The 18,134-nt window shown below is 44.6% G+C and overlaps 1 protein-coding gene across 1 annotated transcript in view; it reads right to left on the bottom strand.

Annotated features, from left to right (window-relative positions):
• LOC115469968 (xaa-Pro aminopeptidase 1-like) overlaps positions 1-18,134 on the bottom strand; it is a 100,799-nt gene that overhangs the window by 42,383 nt on the left and 40,282 nt on the right. Inside the window, 2 exon segments of the mRNA XM_030202777.1 lie at positions 3,671-3,881; positions 5,736-5,817. Of these exon segments, the coding sequence (XP_030058637.1) occupies positions 3,671-3,881; positions 5,736-5,817 (293 nt within the window).

The following is an 18,134-nucleotide window of genomic DNA, read 5'->3' as shown; positions in this document are numbered from 1 at the left end:
CTGGCGGGGGACCCCAACCCCCGCCAGCCGAGGTCCGCGTCTTCCTGCCGCTGCCGGCTGCCTTTGGTCCTTTCATTTGTCCACTGAAGCTGGCGCCGACGAAAGTTTCTTTTGAGTCTGACGTCGCTGCACGTTGTACGTGCAGGACGTCAGGCTCAGAAAATGTTTCTGAGTCTGACGTCCTGCACGTACAACGTGCAGCGACGTCAGAGTCAAAAGAAACTTTCGTCGGCGCCAGCTTCAATGGACAAATGAAAGGACCAAAGGCAGCCGGCAGCGGCAGCGGCAGGAGGACGCGGACCTCGGCTGGCGGGGGTTGGGGTCCCCCGCCAGCGAAGGTAGGCAAGCAACGGAGGGGGAGGGTTGGAAATGGTAGCAGCTGGGGGGAGGGGGATCGGCAATGGCAGCGGCGGCGGCGGGGGGGGGGGGGGGGGGCTATAATGTGCCCCCTCACTCTGGCCCTGGCCCCCCCTACCGCCGCAGTTCAGATACGCCCCTGAGGCTGTGTTTTCATCGAGCATCTCTATTCTTAAATTAAACATTTATATAGTATTTAATTAGTTAGGGGATATTATTATTATTAATGACAGTGTCATTTGATTTAACTGGTATCTGATCCATTTAATAGTGGACAGATATGTGCTTGCCAAGGAACAAGTACACTTACCATATACTGCTACCCACAGCCTCTTTCCCAACCACATTATTGTGGGCAAGGGGGGAGGAATCCATGGCGTGTTCTAATCCCAGGTTATAATCATTTACAAATATCTGTTGAAGATATTGTGGAACAGAGTTCTAATAGCAGTATTATTGATCCTGAAAAATGTGCGGGCTCGGATAACTTTTAGTGATAAGAATTATCTAGAGATGACTTGGAGCTCTCTAGGTCATATTAAAGAATCTTCCTTCAGAGAAGACCAAATAAGATATTAAACCACTAGCACTGGAAACACAAGATTTACATTCTTTCGACACACTCTAATCAGTTTTCTCCACATTTCCTGTGCGATTATTCGGATGAAAACAGTAGCAAATAAAGTTTTTCTGTAATAAATTAATCTGCTTGTTAAATATGTTTTTAAAAATTCATAAATTAAAAAAGAAAAATGTAGCAAATAAATTGGATTCCTATAAAGATAATACTTATATACATCATCTTTCTACCACCATAGACAAGGTGACAGTGAAAGCTAGAAGGATGCTTGGATGCATAGGGAGAGAGGGATGGCCAGTAGGAAAAAGGAGGTGATGATGACCCTGCATAAGACCCTGGTGAGACCTCATTTAGAATAATGTGCACAATTCTGGAGACCACACCTTCACAAAAGATATAAACAGGATAGAGTGGGTCCAGAGGGAGGCTATTAAAATGGTCAGTGGTCTTCATCATAAAGCGTATGGAGACAGAGTTAAAGATCTCAATATGTATACTCTGGAAGAAAGGCGGAAGCGGGGAGATATGATAGAGACATTTAAATACATATAAATACAGAGGAGGCGAGTCTCTTTCAATTGAAAGGAAACTCTAGAATGAGGGGGCATAGGATGAAGGTGAAAGGGGACAGACTAGGAAGTAACCTGAGGAAATACTTCTTCACGGAAAGGGTGCTGAATTCATGGAATGACCTCCCGGTGGAAGTGGTGGAGATAAAAACAGAATCTGAATTCAAGAGAACTTGGGACAAGTATATGGAATCTCTAAGGGAGTGACAGGGAGAGTAGATGGCAGGGATGGGCAGACTGGATAGGCAATGTCCCGGGTTTCTATATACCGTGCCCAGATTTCCGTGCGGAAATCAAAGCATATTCCATAACAATGCACAATCAACACTGATAATTGCCAACAGCCAATCAGCACTAATTGGCATTAATTAGAATTTACGTGCACTACTTGCTAAGCGTATTCCTTAACACTGTGCATGTAAATTCTAATCACGCAGTTGAAAAGGGGGTGTGGACTGGGCGTGTCACGGGAGTATCTAAAATCTATACACGCTGTTATAGAACACACTCGCTCTGCCGTCAGGATTTACACCAGATTTTATTTGGCCTAATTGGTTGTAAATACATTTAGTCACATGGACCGGCGCTCAGCGTATTCTCTAAGCCACGTGGAAATTTAGGCTTATTCTCTAAAGCACACCTAAATTAAGTCATACTTTATAGAATACGCTTAAGCAAATTTCATTTCGGTGCCGAATTAGGCGCGATATATAGAATCTAGTCCATGGTCTTTATCCGCCTATGTAGCAGCAGAATCAGATCAGTAAACCGACACTCACTCACCTCCATCTCATTTAAAAATGAAAAAGGAAGCACAACAAAATAGGGGCCGACTGAAAAAGTTAAGACAAGATTCAATTTACATAGACATCACATGAACAATACAGCCAGTAGGGCCCCCACCCCGGTGGGACAGCACTTCACAGAACCAGGACACTGTTATCAGTGATTTCACAGTGAGAATACTGAAAGGTAACTTTAAAATCATACAAGAACGTAAGACCTTTGAAGTCAGAATGATTGAATATTTTAACACCCAACAGAACGGACTTAACAAGGATCTGGGGTTCTTAGCCCATTATAAACCATAAAGCTGTATTTCTCTGTTGATCACCCCACCCCTCACCTATCCACACCCATCCTGTTAGAATATCAATGATATGCTTTGATGTCCCCATGCATACCTCCTACCCACCCCCATCCTCCCGCCCTGTCAGACTGTCATAGTAATGCTTGAATGTTTTCACTTATATACACTGTCAGCTAGCACATTTGCTTATTTCCGATCTGACAAAGAAGGGCAACCTTCGAAAGCTAATCAAGAAATGTATTAAGTTATGTCCAATAAAAAAGGTATCATCTTATTTTCTTTTCCATGTTTTATTTTGTTTGATTTCTATAGATTCTACATGGAATGTTGCTATTCCACTAGCAACATTCCATGTAGAAGTCGGCCCTTGTGGATCACCAACGTGGCCGCGCAGGCTTCTGCTTCTGTGAGTCTGACGTCCTGCACGTACGTGCAGGACGTCAGACTCACAGAAACAGAAGCCTGCGCAGCCTTCTACATGGAATGTTGCTAGTGGAATAGCAACATTCCATGTAGAATCTCCAATAGTAGCAACATTCCATGTAGAATCTCCAATGGTATCTATTTTACTGTCATAGTAATGCTTGAATGTTTTCACTTATATACACTGTCAGCTAGCACATTTGCTTATTTCCCATCTGAGGAAGAAGGGCAACCTTCGAAAGCTAATCAAGAAATGTATTAAGTTATGTCCAATAAAAAAGGTATCATCTTATTTTCTTTTCCATGTTTTATTTTGTTTGATTTCTATTGATAACCTATATAAATTCATAACTCATTAAAAAGAAAACCCATAGAACTATCCATCTCTTCCTACAACTAGAAGCAAAAGAGAAAGAAAATGCCTTTTTTTTTTTCTAAGAACTCAGATATGAGGGAGTTCAGGACATATTTTTTGAGAATATTCCAGTACTGATGCTGAATAAAGAGAGATCATACTTAGTGCTCCCCCTCCCCACCACACACACAAATACATTTGCCCAAGGTGGTTTCCAAAACTACCAAAAAAAGTGACAGTTAAGTTCAAATGATCCATGCAGGCCCACTCTTCTCCTTAAGCTACACAACACAAACCTTGGGGATGGTGCTGATAAGAGCGTGGCTGGCTTTCTCACTGAGCCACACTTTCTCCTTCGCTGCCAGCCCTGCACAGATTGTCTGAAGCGCAGCCAGCACAGTGTTATACGGTTCTACCTGGACTCTTTCCTCAGCAGCTGGATCTGAATTGAGCTGCAGATGCAACCTGATGCTGGAGTCTGTCATGCGGTCACCATCAATAAACAGCCTGAGGAGGAAATGATCAGCATTATATATCCGTAGACCCACTGTAAATGGGAAAAGAGTACGTTATAAATCAATACTTTTTAAACAAACTTTAATTTTGCTCCACATAAATTCTGAAACTTTTCTAAAAAGGGGCCCTTTTACTAAGGTAAGTAGGCGCCTATGCGCGTACAGCATGCGTCACATAGGAACTACCGCATGCTCTGGGCGGTAATTCCTTTTTTGATGTACGTCCAAAACACATAGTAGAAATTTTCTACCACGTGACGCTTACCCGGCAGTAATTGGTAGCATACACATGCTGACAATTACCACCTGTTTAACATGCGAGACCTTACTGCTAAGTCAAAGGGTGGCAGGGTAAGGTCTCATACCGAAAATAGACACGTACTGGTTTTAATTTTGCCGCATGTCCATTTTCAGCCACAAATGCTGGGAGGGAGTGGGAGGAGTAACAGAAGTGACATCACCCAACAAAATTCTAGTTGAAGATAGATTACAAATCAAAAACAATAATCACCATCCGGCCAATATTCAACCCATGGGAGGCAAGCCAGACATTCAATGGTGACCAGCATTAAATATCTGGGTTTTTTTGGCCAGCTTAAACTTAACCGGTCGTTAATATTCAGCGCTGGCCAGCTAAGTTTATAACAGCCAAAGATAGGACTGCTATATAGGCAGTCCGATTTGGCTGCTAAACTTAGCCAGTGAAGTGTATATATTTGCGGCTAGCCAGTTATGTCGCACGATATAGTCAGTTAGCCTCTATACCCCTAATATTATAAAAGTTTCCAAAAATTTCATGCACAAATTTGGGTGTACGCCCAATTTAACTGAATGAGCCAATTAATGCCAATTGCCTTAACAAGCAATTACTGGCACTAATTGAAATCAAACATATAAACGGCGAGTGACCGACTCACTTCCCTCTCTGTCCCGCCCCCGCGTCAATACGTGATGACGAGGGCGGGACAGAGAGGAAAACTGCGCCGCCGAGGTTGATGCCGCTCCCCCGCCCGCCCGCCTGAGATCGCCGCTACCGTTCCTCCCCCCCACCCGGCCCGGGCCCTCTCTCCGCTACTAAACTTACACATCCATTCGCCGGAACGCAGCATGCACATCAGCTGAGCTGCCGTCGGCCTTCCTTCCCTGCCTGTGTCCCGCCCTCGCTGACGTTACGTCACAGGAGGGCGGGACACAGGCAGAGAAGGAAGGGCCGACGGCAGCTCAGCTGATGTGCGTGCTGCGTTCCGGCGAATGAATAAGTTTAGTAGCGGAGAGAAGGCCCAGGCCAGGTGGAGGGATGGCGGCAACTCCGGGGGTGGGGGACGGTAGCGGTGGCGACCTCGCGGGGAGGGAGGGGGAAGGAAAACCCCAATACCAGCCCGTTTTTACGGGCTCAACGGCTAGTCAATTAATATTACGCATGTGAATTTAGGCGTGTCCCGGAAAAGAGGATGCAGAAATGCGAGGGTCATGGGCATTTTTTTGGGGAGGGGGGGGAAGATCATGGGAGTGGATTCAAGTTACACACGCAATTATAGAATAAGGGGGTTCCATGTGTAAATTTAGGTAGGGGCATTTCCACCACGAATTTTTAGGCATAATTTATAGAATTCACGCCGTGTGCTAAGCACTAATATTTGGCAAAAATAACCAGCTCTCTCACACTGAATATTAGCGCTTAGCTGGCTAAGTGCTATTTAACTGGCCAGGAGCCATTCCTAGCTGGATAAATAATGCTGAATATCGGCCAGCAGCTGCTCTGCTTTAAAATACTGGGCATCAAATATTGTTCCTGGCACAGAAACCATTTCAGTTTGTTAAAATAAATTCAGTGATCTGTAAACACCTGATTGTGTCTGTCCCAATGATGGCATAGGCAAAAAATACAGGGTTATACTCCACATCAGAGCCCCGGAGATTGAACAGCCCTAGAGAAGGGGGAGAAAAAAAAATTACATTCACATTTTTGTAGAAAGCACGGCAGAAAAAGTAATTGCGCGAACAAACCAAACCACCAAAGAACAGAAAAAGTCATTTTAAGCCCATGCAGTATTGCTATTTCACCACTAGATGGAGAAAGTAAAAATTTATATTTTATTTCTTTATTTAAAAAATGTGCAAGTCACACTATCATTCCATAGCACTTCTTTTAAAGACTGGTTATTCTATGCAAATGCCTCTATTCACGGTCACCGTGAAGTATACAGAAAAAGAATGCACACAAGATGTTTGATGCTTGTTTTCTGTTCTGTTTTACTTACCAGTATTGTAAATTGCCTTGATGTCACCCAGACAATTTGGAAGTATAACAAATGTTATATGTTAAAAATAAAGTTCATTAACAATAGACGTCATAGGACCCCTTTTACTAAGCTGCAGTAAAATGTGGCCCATGCTAGTGTGGACATGTGAAATTGGCACACACACCGGGTCATTTTGTTTTACTGCAGCAGGTAAAAAGGCCTTTTTTTTTTTTTTAATGGGACAGTAAATGGCCGTGCGCCAATATTAAAAGTAGCACGCAGCTATTTATTACCTGAGCCCTTACCACCACCTATTTACTTGGTTGTAACAGTTCACACGCTACTTGTGAAATAATCAGGCAGAACACCAAAACGCCTGAAATCTACGAATAATCATCTAGAATTCCGAAAAAACCTAAAAACTCACCTGTTCAAGAAGGCATACCTCACAGTATCTGACATAAACACCGAATAATGAAATATGGCATTTTAATCAGTTTTCAACCCCGACGCATGATCACACCCTAACATTTTGTCTGAATCACCCCAACCTATTTACCGATACTTCTTTACTGTACTTGTCACTGTAATAGTACCCCTATACTGTATCTGTTCACACCGGAGTCTGTAACCACCACTCTGGAACTATGTAAGCCACTTTGAGCCTACTAATAAGTGGGATACAAATGCAATAAATAAATAAAATAAATAAATAATGTTGCGTTCACCCTGTCCAATGGATTATGGTAATTTACTACTACTACTACTACTTAGCATTTCTATAGCGCTACAAGGCATACGCAGCGCTGCACAAACATAGAAGAAAGACAGTCCCTGCTCAAAGAGCTATGTAATAAAAGTAAGCCAAGTATAGGACAATCAAGCCATTGTGACATCACTGATGAGGTTGGCTCTTATTGGTGGCCTGAGGCATTATGACATCACAATATTAGCTCTGGTTACAAGAGACTACTACTACTACTATTTATCACTTCTATAGCACTACAAGGCATACGCAGCGCTGCACAAACATAGAAGAAAGACAGTCCCTGCTCAAAGAGCTTACAATCTAATAGACAAAAATAAATAAAGTAAGCAAATCAAATCAATTAATGTGAACGGGAAGGAAGAGAGGAGGGTAGGTGGAGGCGAGTGGTTACAAGTGGTTACGAGTCAAAAGCAATGTTAAAGAGGTGGGCTTTCAGTCTAGATTTAAAGGTGGCCAAGGATGGGGCAAGACGTAGGGGCTCAGGAAGTTTATTCCAGGTGTAGGGTGCAGCGAGACAGAAGGCGCGAAGTCTGGAGTTGGCAGTAGTGGAGAAGGGAACAGATAAGAAGGATTTATCCATGGAGCGGAGTGCACGGGAAGGGGTGTAGGGAAGGACGAGTGTGGAGAGATACTGGGGAGCAGCAGAGTGACTACATTTATAGGTTAGTAGAAGAAGTTTGAACAGGATGCGAAAACGGATAGGGAGCCAGTGAAGGGTCTTGAGGAGAGGGGTAGTATGAGTAAAGCGACCCTAGCGGAAGATGAGACGGGCAGCAGAGTTTTGAACCGACTGGATTTCTAGAAAGCTAGATTTTTTTTTTTTTTTTACTACATAAGGTTTGTCTGGTCCGAACTGTACTTGTTGCAATATTTAGCTGTAATCCTCTAGATGCACTGAACTCTGACATTTCATAGATTTATATTATATTTTTCATTTTACAGTCTGTTTTCCTGCCATTATGCATTTTTATGTTTTTCCAGCAGCACACAATATTTTACTCTGGTATTTGCATTACCAAGGACACTGGTACATTATGTTGGTTATTTCTCACATGCTGTATTACACATTTGGTTTTATGAGCAGTTTTTATTTCATTGCTCTTCATTTTATAGATTTGCCTACACATGATTGTTCATGTTTTCAGATACACGTCTTCACACACACAGTTTTCACTTCAATTTTTATTGAAGGCTAACAGTTGCATTATGTTCACCTCACCTTTACTTCATATTTGCGTCATCACTCATGTCTTTCACATATTTTTTATATACACCAAGTTTTCCACAGTTGCTGTTTTCTTGTTTTGCACTCTGTAATGTGCATTTTTACATTGGTTCTCATACCTAACGTTATTTGATTATACCCCACCATCACAATTTTATGATTCTTTGTAAGGTTTTATGGGCTGCCTGTCCTAATTACATTGTAAGCTCTGTCGAGCAGGGACTGTCTCTTCATGTTCAAGTGATATGCTAGTGATATGCAACTTATCCTTAAAATCGAGCGTGGTACCGGAAGATTGGAGGGTGGCCAATGTAACGCCCATTTTTTAAAAAGGCTCCAGGGGAGATCCGGGAAATTATAGATCGGTGAGTCTGACGTCGGTGCCTGGGAAAATGGTAGAGGCTATTATTAAAAACCAAATTACAGAGCACATCCAAGGACATGGATTACTGAGACCAAGTCAGCATGGCTTTTGTGTGGGGAAATCTTGCCTGACCAATTTACTTCAATTCTTTGAAGGAGTGAACAAACGTGGACAAAGGGGAGTCGGTTGATATTGTGTATCTGGATTTTCAAAAGGCGTTTGACAAGGTACCTCATGAAAGGCTACAGAGGAAATTGGAGGGTCATGGGATAGGAGGAAATGTCCTATTGTGGATTAAAAACTGGTTGAAGGATAGGAAACAGAGAGTGGGGTTAAATGGGCAGTATTCACAATGGAGAAGGGTAGTTAGTGGGGTTCCTCAGGGGTCCGTGCTAGGACCGCTGCTTTTTAATATATTTATAAATGATTTAGAGATGGGAGTAACTAGCGAGGTAATTAAATTTGCTGATGACACAAAGTTATTCAAAGTCGTTAAATCACGACAGGATTGTGAAAAATTACAAGAGGACCTTACGAGACTGGGAGACTGGGCGGCTAAATGGCAGATGATGTTTAATGTGAGCAAGTGCAAGGTGATGCATGTGGGAAAAAAGAACCCGAATTATAGCTACGTCATGCAAGGTTCCACGTTAGGAGTTACGGACCAAGAAAGGGATCTGGGTGTCGTCGTCGATAACACACTGAAACCTTCTGCTCAGTGTGCTGCTGCGGATAAGAAAGCAAATAGAATGTTGGGTATTATTAGGAAAGGTATGGAAAACAGGTGTGAGGATGTTATAATGCCGTTGTATCGCTCCATGGTGCGACCGCACCTTGAGTATTGTGTTCAATTCTGGTCGCCGCATCTCCAGAAAGATATAGTAGAATTGGAAAAGGTGCAGCGAAGGGCGACTAAAATGATAGCGGGGATGGGATGACTTCCCTATGAAGAAAGACTAAGGAGGCTAGGGCTATACAGCTTGGAGAAGAGACGGCTGAGGGGAGACATGATAGAGGTATATAAATAATGAGTGGAGTGGAATAGGTGGATGTGAAGCTTCTGTTCACGCTTTCCAAAAATACTAGGACTAGGGGGCATGCGATGAAACTACAGTGTAGTAAATTTAAAACAAATCGGAGAAAATTTTTCTTCACCCAACGTGTAATTAAACTCTGGAATTCGTTGCCGGAGAAAGTGGTGAAGGCGGTTAGCTTAGCAGAGTTTAAAAAGGGGTTGGACGGTTTCCTAAAGGACAAGTCCATAAACCGCTACTAAACGGACTTGGAAAAATCCAAAATTCCAGGAATAACATGTATAGAATGTTTGTACGTTTGGGAAGCTTGCCAGGTGCCCTTGGCCTGGATTGGCCGCTGTCGTGGACAGGATGCTGGGCTCGATGGACCCTTGGTCTTTTCCCAGTATGGCATTACTTATGTACTTATAAGTGTACAGCGCTGCGTATGTCTAGAAGCACTAGAGAAATGATAAGTAGTGGTAGTAGTGTTTGGGATTCTGGAATCTTGCTACCCTTTGTCCTTATCCCTTATTTGTCCTGTTTGTCCTAATTAGATGGTAAGCTCTGTCGAGCAGGGACTGTCTCTTCATGTTCAAGTGTACAGCGCTGCGTACATCTAGTAGCACTATAGAAATGATAAGTAGTTGTAGTAGTACTTTGTACTTTGCTTGCATAGAAATGCAAACACATAGAGAGAGAGAGAGAGAGAGAAATGCTGAAAGCTCATCTCTTTAAGCAAGCCTACCCAAATGCCCCAACCTAATCTCGCCAACTTCCACCCCCAATTCTGTTCTGACTTAAATACCAATCTCCCATCCTTCTCTTTCCATCTCTCCTTAATTTTATCCCTCCTTATCCTTTCTCCCAAATTACACTATCCTATCCTATCTACCCTCTTTTATCCTAGTCATATATTATCTAGCTCAACTTATCATACACTATTAAGCCCAACTTTACGTTGTTTTACTACTGTTTTATTAAAATTCTATTAACTTTGTATTTCAAATTACTATGTAAGCCGCATTGAGCCTGTATTATGTGGGAAAGCACGGGGTACAAATGTAATAATAATAATGTGTTTTTGTATATTATAGTCACACTTTACTGTACTGTATTATTATTTTATGATTTTTATAGCCACTTGTTTAGATGTTTTGCAGTACTAATATAGCTCTCCGATACTTGCTTTAGTTTTTTTTTTTTTCATACACCTTGTAAAGTGTCTGCATGAGTTTGTATACACTGATATCCACACCTATCTGGATTTGTATGTTTTAGCCATTTTTAACATCATCATTTTAAATGTTTCTGATATTGTTTCTATTACTTATTCATATTCACTATTTTAATGTATAACAGCTTTTGTCCTAAGTTTTGTCCAACCACCGTAATTTCTGGTGCATTTATTCCTCGGGGTACCTTTTTCTATATATCTTTTCTGCTTTTGTATGCACATTGGTTGATTTATTTAATCAAATACATGTACTTATTTTGCATGTTTGTTTGTTGTATGGTTATAGATTTGTTGACGGCCAAGGAAGGCGCCCCCACACCGAAACGCAGATCTGCGTCGAGTCCGACTAATAAAGTTGCTTTTTACCCTTGAGTTGGAACTGTATTGGTGCTCCCCTACTTTCATTTTTGCTCTGTGCCTTGATTCATAGGTGTTTTCTCCTCTTTTTTTTTTTGTTTTTGAAGAAAGGAGTGTAACAGAATTAGCTATTTTAGATCACTTACAATTTATCTTTGTCAGTCAAGGTTGTTGAGACAGTGGTCTTTCAATAGATGTATGAATTTGCTCATCAGACATGGTGCTTCATCCAATGCAGTTGGGTGACGGACAGGCTCACAATACTCACCCTGATGGACAGAGTTAATGTGAGTCAATCAAGGCTACGATGAATAATGGATTTCAGCTAAGTTTTCTGGCTGCTTCCGACACTGCCCACTGTGGTTTTTTTTACTGTTAAACTATCGGAGTTTGGACTGAATACGGTGGTTCTTTAATGGTTCTTCTCTAATACGTAAAATAAAAAAGGTGGGAATATAAGCCAGGCTATCCAAAGAATGGAACCAAATTATCTTTTTTTAAAAAAACAAAGTTTAATAATTTCCAAACAAATAGTAATGTAACAATCACACATTAAAAAAGGCCTACATCAGGAGTCTTATTAATCAAGTTGAAATTGAATATAACACTTCAAAGGAATCTCAAAACGTAGATAAAAGATTCCAAAGATCTTGCAGATAAGATCTTAAAAATGGTCTTGAAAAAGACAGTTGCACAAGTGGACCGTCTGTCGCAGTGATCTCAGCAGTTATAGACAAGTGGTGTGCTCTTCTCTAATACGATCAGCAGTGGGGTGTGCTATGGCAAGATCAACTGTCAAATTTTCGCCATTAAGATGGGCTGTTCCACAGGGATCTTTACTTCCACCCTTTCAACTGTATTTAGCAACAATAGCTGGGCTGAACTGTGAATTTCATATTTTTGCTGACAACTTATAAACTCTAATTTCATTACTGTACTGCTTCTACCACCTTCCCTGGACGACTGTTAATGTTCCCACCACTCTCTCTCTTTCTGAAGCAATATTTTCAGATGTTATTCCTGCATTTACTGTCTCAGAACCTCACATTATAATGTCTGGTCTCAAAACTTTCTTTTTACAGGGTAATGTTTTGATTCTTCCGCATTACTTAATGCTTGAGGTATTTGAATGTTTCCAACATATTCCTTTCTAATCCATTTCCCTTTTTCTTTAGGGCAAACATATAGAAGTCCTGAGTCTCGTGCCATAGGGAGTTTGGTAGCTGGGTTTTAAGTTTGGACAAATTCCTGGAGGAAAAGTCCATGGTCTGCTATTGAGACAGACATGGGAAGCAACTGCTTGCCCTGGGATATGGAGTGTTGCCACGATTTGGGTTTCTGCCAGGTACTTGTGACCTGGCTTGACCACTGTTTGGAAAACAGGATAGTGGGCTAGATGGACCATTGGTCTGACCCAGTATGGCTAATGTTCTCATGTTAAACTAACCCCTTGCAGTATTTCTATATCACTCCACAAGACTTTACTGCACACTAAGCCCAGATTTACTGTGACAGTATAAAGAATTTTTCTCTTCCTTTTTTTTTTTTTTTTTGCAGGTGTCAAGCTCATTTTCCATTTTTTTACAAAAATATAACAACAAAAGGCGGAAAGCATTTTTGGCGGTGTGGGAACCTTATATACAATCCTTGTCACCTAAAGCTCGCAGTTTAATATTTAACAAGCTCTGAAAGGGAAGATGTGTTTGTGGGGTTTTTTTTAAATGTTTTGGCCTTTTGATGGTAAGGTGAATAGTTAGGGAGGGTTAGGACACAGGGAGTGGGAATATGCATTAATAGTTAGGGATTGGACAGAGTCGTGGGGGGGGGGGGGGTTATTCGTCGGTTACGTAATTAGGGTGGGGTGTCATCAGAGTTCAGGCACTCCGCTAGAGCAGTGATTTCTAAATACCGCAGGGATAGTTGAAGGTTCCACTATTTATGGCTTTTGATGCAACATTGCAACATAGCTTTTATTCTTGAGGGTCATAAATGGATCTCAATACAATGAGTTGAGCGGTGTAAGAGGGACTTTTGGGAGGGGGGAGGAGAACGTTGGGAGAAATGTTTGATGGTAGAATGTACTATTCTGTTAGAGTTGCACACAAATTTGAGCTGTGTATTTTTCTCCATCGGTTACTTGGAAATGTTCTTTCTGAATTACCATTAATAAAACTGTTGAAATCTTAAGGGGGGGGGGGGAGAAAATGTAAAATGTTCTTGGAGAGCGAGGTTAATATTTCTTTTTCCATGTGTTAGTGTGCAAAATGGAAGTTGTCTCTTCAATAAAATATATTTAAACATACAAAAATATAACAAAGGGGCACTTACTATCAAACATATAAACGGCGAGTGACCGACTCACTCGCAAATGCGCAGTAGAGACTTCCCTCTCTGTCCCGCCCCCGCGTCAATACGTGATGACGAGGGCGGGACAGAGAGGAAAACTGCGCTGCCGAGGTTGATGCCGCTCCCCCGCCCGCCCGCCTGAGATCGCCGCTACCGTTCCTCCCCCCCACCTGGCCCGGGCCCTCTCTCCGCTACTAAACTTACACATCCATTCGCCGGAACGCAGCACGCACATCAGCTGAGCTGCCGTCGGCCTTCCTTCCCTGCCTGTGTCCCGCCCTCGCTGACGTTACGTCACAGGAGGGCGGGACACAGGCAGAGAAGGAAGGGCCGACGGCAGCTCAGCTGATGTGCGTGCTGCGTTCTGGCGAATGAATGTGTAAGTTTAGTAGCGGAGAGAAGGCCCAGGCCAGGTGGAGGGATGGCAGCAACTCCAGGGGTGGGGGACGGTAGCGGTGGCGACCTCGCGGGGAGGGAGGGGGCAGGAAAACCCCAATACCAGCCCGTTTTTACGGGCTCAACGGCTAGTCTAACATAACAAACATGCTTACATTCCGCGAAAACCTGCCAGCTCATCGTGGATTACAACACAAAGAAACCGGACAAACCGGGGAAATACAAACTTTAAGAAAATACAAAAAAATAGAACATTGGTTAAACTAATTCAGATATTTCTGGAAGAGCCAAGTCTTCCATAATTTCCTGTAATTCAGGTAATCGGATATATATCAAAACAGACTAGCTGACAAGAACGAAAAAGATGTATTAAAAATAGGCAAATAACGCACTTCCTTAGAAGCATCACAAAGCTTTGACAACACTCCTGCGGAAGGACGATTAATAAAATAGTGTGGAGCCAAGCCATGAAATATCTTATATAATAATGTATACATTTTAAATGTAATCCTAGCGTAAACAGGTAACTAATGAGCTCAGACCCCCAAAAAAGGGGGGAGGGGGTCACATGTTCATACTTACCCACTGAATAAACCAAAACTGATAGCCGTATTCTGCAGTGTTTGCAACTTTTTCAATAAACAAAGAATTGCAATCCACATACAGAGAAAGCGAATGCTACATACCTGTAGAAGGTATTCTCCGAGGACAGCAGGCTGATTGTTCTCACTGATGGGGTGACGTCCACGGCAGCCCCTCCAATCGGAAACTTCACTAGCAAAGTCCTTTGCTAGTCCTCGCGCGGCCGTCTTCCCGCCCGAAACCGGCTCGAGCCGGCCAGTCCAGTATGTAGCAAGACAATACACTTCAAGGGAAGACACAACTCCAAAGGGGAGGCGGGCGGGTTTGTGAGAACAATCAGCCTGCTGTCCTCGGAGAATACCTTCTACAGGTATGTAGCATTCGCTTTCTCCGAGGACAAGCAGGCTGCTTGTTCTCACTGATGGGGTATCCCTAGCCCCCAGGCTCACTCAAAACAACAACCATGGTCAATTGGGCCTCGCAACGGCGAGGACATAACTGAGATTGACCTAAAAAATTTACCAACTAACTGAGAGTGCAGCCTGGAACAGAACAAACAGGGCCCTCGGGGGGTGGAGTTGGATCCTAAAGCACAAACAGGTTCTGAAGAACTGACTGCCCGAACCAACTGTCGCGTCGGGTATCCTGCTGCAGGCAGTAATGAGATGTGAATGTGTGGACAGATGACCACGTCGCAGCTTTGCAAATTTCTTCAATGGAGGCTGACTTCAAGTGGGCTACCGACGCAGCCATGGCTCTAACATTATGAGCCGTGACATGACCCTCAAGAGCCAGCCCCGCCTGGGCGTAAGTGAAGGAAATGCAATCTGCTAGCCAATTGGATATGGTGCGTTTCCCTACAGCCACTCCCCTCCTATTGGGATCAAAAGAAACAAACAATTGGGCGGACTGTCTGTGGGGCTGTGTCCGCTCCAGGTAGAAGGCCAATGCTCTCTTGCAGTCCAATGTGTGCAGCTGACGTTCAGCAGGGCAGGAATGAGGACGGGGAAAGAATGTTGGCAAGACAATTGACTGGTTCAGATGGAACTCCGACACGACCTTTGGCAGAAACTTAGGGTGAGTGCGGAGGACTACTCTGTTGTGATGAAATTTGGTGTAAGGCCCTGGGCTACCAGGGCCTGAAGCTCACTGACTCTACGAGCCGAAGTAACTGCCACCAAGAAAATGACCTTCCAGGTCAAGTACTTCGGATGGCAGGAATTCAGTGGCTCAAAAGGAGGTTTCATCAGCTGGGTGAGAACGACATTGAGATCCCATGACACTGTAGGAGGCTTGACAGGGGGCTTTGACAAAAGCAAACCTCTCATGAAGCGAACAACTAAAGGCTGTCCTGAGATCGGCTTACCTTCCACTTGATAATGGTATGCACTGATTGCACTAAGGTGAACCCTTACGGAGTTGGTCTTAAGACCAGACTCAGACAAGTGCAGAAGGTATTCAAGCAGGGTCTGTGTAGGACAAGAGCGAGGATCTAGGGCCTTGCTGTCACACCAGACGGCAAACCTCCTCCAATGAAAGAAGTAACTTCTCTTAGTGGAGTCTTTCCTGGAAGCAAGCAAGATGCGGGAGACACCCTCTGACAGACCCAAAGAGGCAAAGTCTACGCCCTCAACATCCAGGCCGTGAGAGCCAGAGACTGGAGGTTGGGATGCAGAAGAGCCCCTTCGTCCTGCGTGATGAGGGTCGGAAAACACTCCAATCTCCACGGTTCTTCGGAGGATAACTCCAGAAGAAGAGGGAACCAGATCTGACGCGGCCAAAAGGAGCAATCAGAATCATGGTGCCTCGGTCTTGCTTGAGTTTCAACAAAGTCTTCCCCACCAGAGGGATGGGAGGATAAGCATACAGCAGGCCCTCCCCCCAATCCAGGAGGAAGGCATCCGATGCCAGTCTGCCGTGGGCCTGAAGCCTGGAACAGAACTGAGGGACTTTGTGGTTCACTCGAGATGCGAAGAGATCTACCAAGGGGGTGCCCCACACCTGGAAGATCTGTCGTACCACACGGGAATTGAGCGACCACTCGTGAGGTTGCATAATCCTGCCTCAACCTGTCGGCCAGACTGTTGTTTACGCCTGCCAGATATGTGGCTTGGAGCACCATGCCGTGACGGCGAGCCCAGAGCCACATGCTGACGGCTTCCTGACACAGGGGGCGAGATCCGGTGCCCCCCTGCTTGTTGACATAATACATGGCAACCTGGTTGTCTGTCTGAATTTGGATAATTTGGTGGGACAGCCGATCTCTGAAAGCCTTCAGAGCGTTCCAGATCGCTCGTAACTCCAGGAGATTGATCTGCAGATCGCGTTCCTGGAGGGACCAGCTTCCTTGGGTGTGAAGCCCATCGACATGAGCTCCCCATCCCAGGAGGGACGCATCCGTAGTCAGCACTTTCCGTGGCTGAGGAATTTGGAAGGGACGTCCCAGAGTCAAATTGGAGCAAATGGTCCACCAATACAGGGATTCGAGAAAACTCGTGGACAGGTGGATCACGTCCTCTAGACCCCCAGCGGCCTGATACCACTGGGAGGCTAGGGTCCATTGAGCAGATCTCATGTGAAGGCGGGCCATGGGAGTCACATGAACTGTGGAGGCCATGTGGCCCAGCAATCTCAACATCTGCCGAGCTGTGATCTGCTGGGACGCTCGCACCCGCGAGACGAGGGACAACAAGTTGTTGGCTCTCGTCTCTGGGAGATAGGCGCGAGCCGTCCGAGAATCCAGCAGAGCTCCTATGAATTCGAGTCTCTGCACTGGGAGAAGGTGGGACTTTGGATAATTTATCACAAACCCCAGTAGCTCCAGTAGGCGAATAGTCATCTGCATGGACTGCAGGGCTCCTGCCTCGGATGTGTTCTTCACCAGCCAATCGTCGAGATATGGGAACACGTGCACCCCCAGCCTGCGAAGCGCCGCTGCTACCACAGCTAGGCACTTGGTGAACACCCTGGGCGCAGAGGCGAGCCCAAAGGGTAGCACACAGTACTGGAAGTGGCGTGTGCCAACTGAAATCGCAGATACTGTCTGTGAGCTGGCAGTATCAGGATGTGTGTGTAGGCATCCTTCAAGTCCAGAGAGCATAGCCAATCGTTTTGCTGAATCATGGGGAGAAGGGTGCCCAGGGAAAGCATCCTGAACTTTTCTTTTTCGAGATATTTGTTCAGGGCCCTTAGGTCTAGGATGGGACGCATCCCCCCTGTTTTCTTTTCCACAAGGAAGTACCTGGAATAGAATCCCAGCCCTTCTTGCCCGGATGGCACGGGCTCGACCGCATTGGCGCTGAGAAGGGCGGAGAGTTCCTCTGCAAGTACCTTCTTGTGCTGGAAGCTGTAAGACTGAGCTCCCGGTGGACAATTTGGAGGTTTTGAGGTCAAATTGAGGGTGTACCCCTGCCGGACTATTTGCAGAACCCACTGATCGGAGGTTATGAGAGGCCACCTTTGGTGAAAAGCTTTCAACCTCCCTCCGACTGGCAGGTCGCCCGGCACGGACACTTGGATGTCGGCTATGCTCTGCTGGAGCCAGTCAAAAGCTCGCCCCTTGCTTTTGCTGGGGAGCCGCGGGGCCTTGCTGAGTCGCACGCTGCTGACGAGAGCGAGCGCGCTGGGGCTTAGCCTGGGCCGCAGGCTGTCGGGAAGGAGGATTGTACCTACGCTTGCCAGAAGAGTAGGGAACAGTCTTCCTTCCCCCGAAA

Source organism: Microcaecilia unicolor, chromosome 5, assembly GCF_901765095.1.
Source record: "Microcaecilia unicolor chromosome 5, aMicUni1.1, whole genome shotgun sequence".
NCBI lineage: Eukaryota > Metazoa > Chordata > Amphibia > Gymnophiona > Siphonopidae > Microcaecilia > Microcaecilia unicolor.
The sequence above is the reverse complement of the archived record's forward strand: the minus strand, read 5'-3'. Positions and strand labels throughout refer to the sequence as shown.